Below are 5,019 nucleotides of genomic sequence, written 5' to 3'. Positions count from 1 at the left end.
AAGGGGCTGGAGATGTCCGTCTCAGTTAAGAGCACTTGTTCTTGCTGAGAACTTGAATTCAATTTCTAGCATCCACATCAGGTAACTCATATCCATCTGCAACTCCTGCCTCAGGGAACCTGGCACCTTCTGCTGGTCTCCGAGGGCACCTGTATTCACATGCATATATACACAGACAGACACACAAACACACAGACACACAGACTCTCTCTCTCTCCCAATTTAAAAAAAATACATGTTTCAAAAAGTCTTTTAAAAAATACAATATTATACCAGCACTTGGGAGGCAGAGACCAGGGGATTTCTGAGTTTGAGGCCAGTCTGGTCTACAGAATGAGTTCCAGGACAACCAGGGCTACACAGAGAAATCCTGCCTTGAAAACAAACAAACAAACAGAAACCCAAAACCAAAAAACAAAACAAAACAAAATAAACAAACAAAAAAACAATATTGGAGAGATGGCTCAGAGGTTAAGAGGACTGACTACTCTTCCGAAGGTCCTGAGTTCAAATCCTAGCAACCACATGGCTCACCACCATCCATAATGAGATCTGATGCCCTCTTCTGGTGCATTTGAAGACAGCTAGATTGCTCTTACATATAATAATAAATAAATCTTTGGGCCGGAGCAAGCGGGGCTGGAACGAGCTGAGGTCCTGAGTTCAATTCCCAACAACCATATGATAGCTCACAGCTATCTGTACAGCTACAGTATACTCATATACATAAAAATAAATAAATCAATCTTGAAAAAAATGGGCAAACATGGAGTTTCAAGACATGGAATTTGGAACACTGGAAACTGCAATGTGGGCACCACCAATCTCAAAGTTGTCATCTTCATTGTCACAGTCTCCATGAAGTATCCTGATCCTATAGGATCCAAGATCAGGTCACCCTGAGTCTAGACTACAAGGTCCGTCAAATGCCATTGAGGATTTGGGTAGGCAGCTAAAGGGACACATTTCCTCTTTTTTTTTTTTTTTTTTTTTTTTTTTGAGACAGTTTCTCTGTCTAGCCCTGGCTGTCTTGGAACTCGATCTGTAGAGCAGGTAAATTCAGAGATCTACCTGCTTTCGCCTGCCGAGTACTGGGATTAAAGGTATGCACCACTACCACCTGGCAAATTTCCAATTTCTAATTTCAAACTCAAAGTAGATAGTCAATGGTAGATACTCTGTAAGATGACACTTAATCACACTTTAAAAAAAAGAGAGAGAAAGGAAATGTTATCTTTCTGCACCCTCTTGAGGCTTGAAATCAGAGCCATTTCTACGAATACCACACATCCAGGCGCTGTGTCTGCAATCCCAGCACTCGGGAAGAAGAAGCAGGAAGATGGAGAAGCCAGCTTGGGAGACGTAACAAGAGGAGACATCTATCTGAGAGGAAGGAAAAAAGGAAAAAGAGCACGGCGCTAGAGAACTGAGTTGGGGGTTAGGAGCACCCGCTGCTCCTGCAGAGGACCTGCATTAAGCTCCCTATCCCCACATTGGGGTGGATGACAACTGTCTTATAACTCTAGCTCCAGGGCATCCAATAGCCTCTGGGGCTGTTGTTGTATGTACATAGCCACATAGACAGGCATGCAAAAATAAAAATAAATCCTAGAAAGAAAACAAGGAGGTGGGGGAGACAGAGACAGACAGACAGACAGACAGAGGAAACCGTATCCACATTACCAATGCATAGTAGAATTTCACACGAACTCTTACTGCTCCTGGAAAGCCTGACTGTTCTTTTAGCACAGTGCATGGTTACTGCCCTTGTTAATTTATTAATTATTGTCAGCTAAGCAAATTGCAGTGAATGGATTCTCCGAGGCCAATCACCTAGCCAGCATGCATGCCTGCAGCCTTCAGAAGGAATGCCCTCAGATCTGACTCGTCCACCTCTGACAGTCGGCTTGCCTAAACTTATCCTTTACGTTTAGAAAAATTTGTGGGTTCCCGTCTGCCCAGGGGACTTTTTTTTTATTACTTGTTTATGCAAACAGTAAGTTGCATAAGAGCCTTGCTAGCCTTTTTTTTTTTTAAATGATTTCGTAGTTTCCTGGTAACCATTCAGTCATCTCTTTCAACACCCTGACATGACATAAAGCCGAGGGCTGAACCACACGTTCACCACACAGACACACACTCGCCTTGAGCCTTCGCTAGGTGAGGCACTCTGAAGCTGGACTGGCCAGATCCACTCATGAGCAAGTCAGACCATTTTCTAGTGATAAACGGCAAGAACTGCTGTGTGTTCCGAGATGAAAACATCGCCAAGGTCTTGCCACCGGTGTTGGGGCTGGAATTTGTGTTCGGACTCCTGGGCAATGGCCTTGCCTTGTGGATTTTCTGTTTCCACCTCAAGTCCTGGAAATCCAGCCGGATTTTCTTGTTCAACTTGGCCGTGGCTGACTTTCTCCTGATCATCTGCCTGCCGTTCCTGACGGACAACTATGTCCATAACTGGGACTGGAGGTTCGGAGGCATCCCCTGCCGTGTGATGCTCTTCATGTTGGCTATGAACCGACAGGGCAGCATCATCTTCCTCACCGTGGTGGCTGTGGACCGCTACTTCCGGGTGGTCCATCCACACCACTTCTTGAACAAGATCTCCAACCGGACGGCGGCCATCATTTCTTGCTTCTTGTGGGGTCTCACCATCGGCCTGACTGTCCACCTCCTCTATACAAACATGATGACCAAAAATGGCGAGGCATATCTGTGTAGCAGCTTCAGCATCTGTTACAACTTCAGGTGGCACGATGCTATGTTCCTCTTGGAATTCTTCTTGCCCCTGGCCATCATCTTGTTCTGCTCAGGCAGGATCATCTGGAGCCTGAGGCAGAGACAGATGGACAGACATGCCAAGATCAAGAGGGCCATCAACTTCATCATGGTGGTGGCTATTGTATTCATCATTTGCTTCCTACCCAGTGTGGCTGTGCGCATCCGCATCTTCTGGCTTCTCTACAAATATAACGTACGCAACTGTGACATCTACTCCTCGGTGGACCTGGCTTTCTTTACCACCCTTAGCTTTACCTACATGAACAGCATGCTGGACCCTGTGGTCTACTATTTCTCCAGCCCATCTTTCCCCAACTTCTTCTCCACGTGTATCAACCGCTGCCTTCGAAAGAAAACATTGGGTGAACCCGATAATAACCGAAGCACTAGTGTGGAGCTCACGGGGGACCCCAGCACAACCAGAAGTATTCCAGGGGCGCTAATGGCTGACCCCAGTGAGCCAGGCAGCCCCCCTTATCTGGCTTCCACATCTCGTTAAGTTACTATGACAAGAAGGGAGATTGCCGCTCAGGCCTGTGCTCTCTGGAGAGGCGATTTGGCCGTTCGTTGAACAGGGTAACATCTTCAGATTTGGCTTACGCTTTCTTGGAACTTCTAGATTCGGAGAATCGAATTTAGAGAAACGGCGTGGTGCAGTGAGCAGTTTTGGTTGCGAGGTGCAGCCATAGAAAATCTCAGAGGAACAGAAAGCAGAGTTTCCAGACAGTGGAAACTTCTCAGCCTTCCAAGCTTACAGGACTGAAGAAGACAGAGTCCTGCAGAGTTTGAGTCCCAGATGCACCCAGACACACCTCAGTTCTGCTCAAAGTCACGGATGGCTCTTCGTCCTAGGGTCCTACCTAGCCTGTCCGTGGGCCCCAGTGAGGACAAGGAGATCCACGAAACTGGAGGGGATCTCTACCCAGATGTCACTGATAAGCCAGTTGGTCACTTGTGTTCGGTGGGACCAGTATACCTTTCAGCCAGACTTTAGCAGAAATGCTAAAGAGGGGAGGAGATGCAAAAGATTTGATTGTTCTCCAAGTCTCCAAAGGTGGTAAGAGGGGGTTAGCCCCAGGAGGGACTGAACTCAGTGCTGGAGAGAAACAATAACAAATTCAGCTGAGCTTTAAAAGGCTTTGGGGAAACAGTGGCTTCCCTCCTCTGTCTGCGTTTCTTAGTAAAAGGAATTCAACTGTGTCCATGGTTGGGGGGGGGGGGGCGGTTCATTACTTGGGTTTCTGTACTTTAACATCTACCATTTCAATAAATTTCGACAGGAGACACAGGCTGCTGCAGCATTTTGTCTGGGTTAGGGTTCACAGAAACGGTCTTCTTACTTAAGACCTGGGTTATGAACTGTATCCTAGCAGGAAGATCTAGTATACTGCAAAAACACAGAAGGGTGCAGAAGAGCCCTGCCTTGAGACAGCCAAGGGGAACGGCACCGGTGGGGAATATGTAAGGTAGTTAGGTTTTAAAGGCTATACCGAAAAGTTTACAGCGGAGTTCTTCCCTTTGCAGTTCGGTGAACATTGCTATTAATAGCTGTATATTAAAAAAAGAATCAGACCAGAGTGGGCTTTTTTTTTCCACCCCTAGGAGAAGGAAGAGGAGCTTCCTATGGAATGGTTTCAGTTCCCAGTTTAGAGCCAGAAAGGAGATGTACCAGGTTGCATCGTGCCAGTTGAGAAACAAGAAGTTTCTGTTGTACTTTCATTTCCAGTTTCTGTCCCTCCTAGATCCTTTGGCAAGATGAGGCTTTTTTTTTTTTTCCTCCCGAGCTGGATACAGATTAAGAATTCAGATACTCTAATTTCTCAGCCCTCGGTAGATGGCAAGAAACCAGGGACAGACAGATGAAGTGTCTCTTAGTTCAAGTGTTCCCAGTTTTCTGTCTCTTATTACCTTCGGCTCCTACAAGTGGGAATTTAAAAGCAGGGTTTGCCTTCTTCTGGAAGGCGGCAGACAGAAGCTCCGAGCCAAGCAGGGATTTCCCCATGAATCACGGGGAACCTGGTGGTGAAACTCCTGGTCCTTGATCGATCGGAGTTAACAGTTGACATTCATTTGTTTGGTTTTTGTGTGTTGAACAGCAACTGTGCGCCAGACACCGTTCTGGGTGGTGGCAATACGGCCAGGAGTTAAGCAGATAGATGGTCTTCGTCACATTGAACCCAAATTCAAGGCAGGGAGGCAGGCAGGAATGAAGAAAAGATCATGGCTGAAAAGCAACAG

At 46.5% G+C, this 5,019-nt stretch overlaps 1 protein-coding gene across 1 annotated transcript; it reads left to right on the top strand.

The window, feature by feature from the left end:
* The first annotated feature begins 2,119 nt into the window (after nucleotides 1-2,119).
* Nucleotides 2,120-4,066, top strand: Hcar2 (hydroxycarboxylic acid receptor 2). Its single transcript, NM_030701.3, has one exon. It carries the CDS (start codon nucleotides 2,198-2,200, stop codon nucleotides 3,278-3,280), a length of 1,083 nt encoding a protein of 360 aa, NP_109626.1. The 5' UTR covers nucleotides 2,120-2,197; the 3' UTR covers nucleotides 3,281-4,066.
* The last annotated feature ends 953 nt before the right edge of the window (nucleotides 4,067-5,019 follow it).

The sequence above is a fragment of the Mus musculus genome, chromosome 5, assembly GCF_000001635.26.
Source record: "Mus musculus strain C57BL/6J chromosome 5, GRCm38.p6 C57BL/6J".
NCBI lineage: Eukaryota > Metazoa > Chordata > Mammalia > Rodentia > Muridae > Mus > Mus musculus.
Note: the sequence above shows the minus strand (reverse complement) of the source record. Positions and strands in the feature narration are given on the sequence as shown.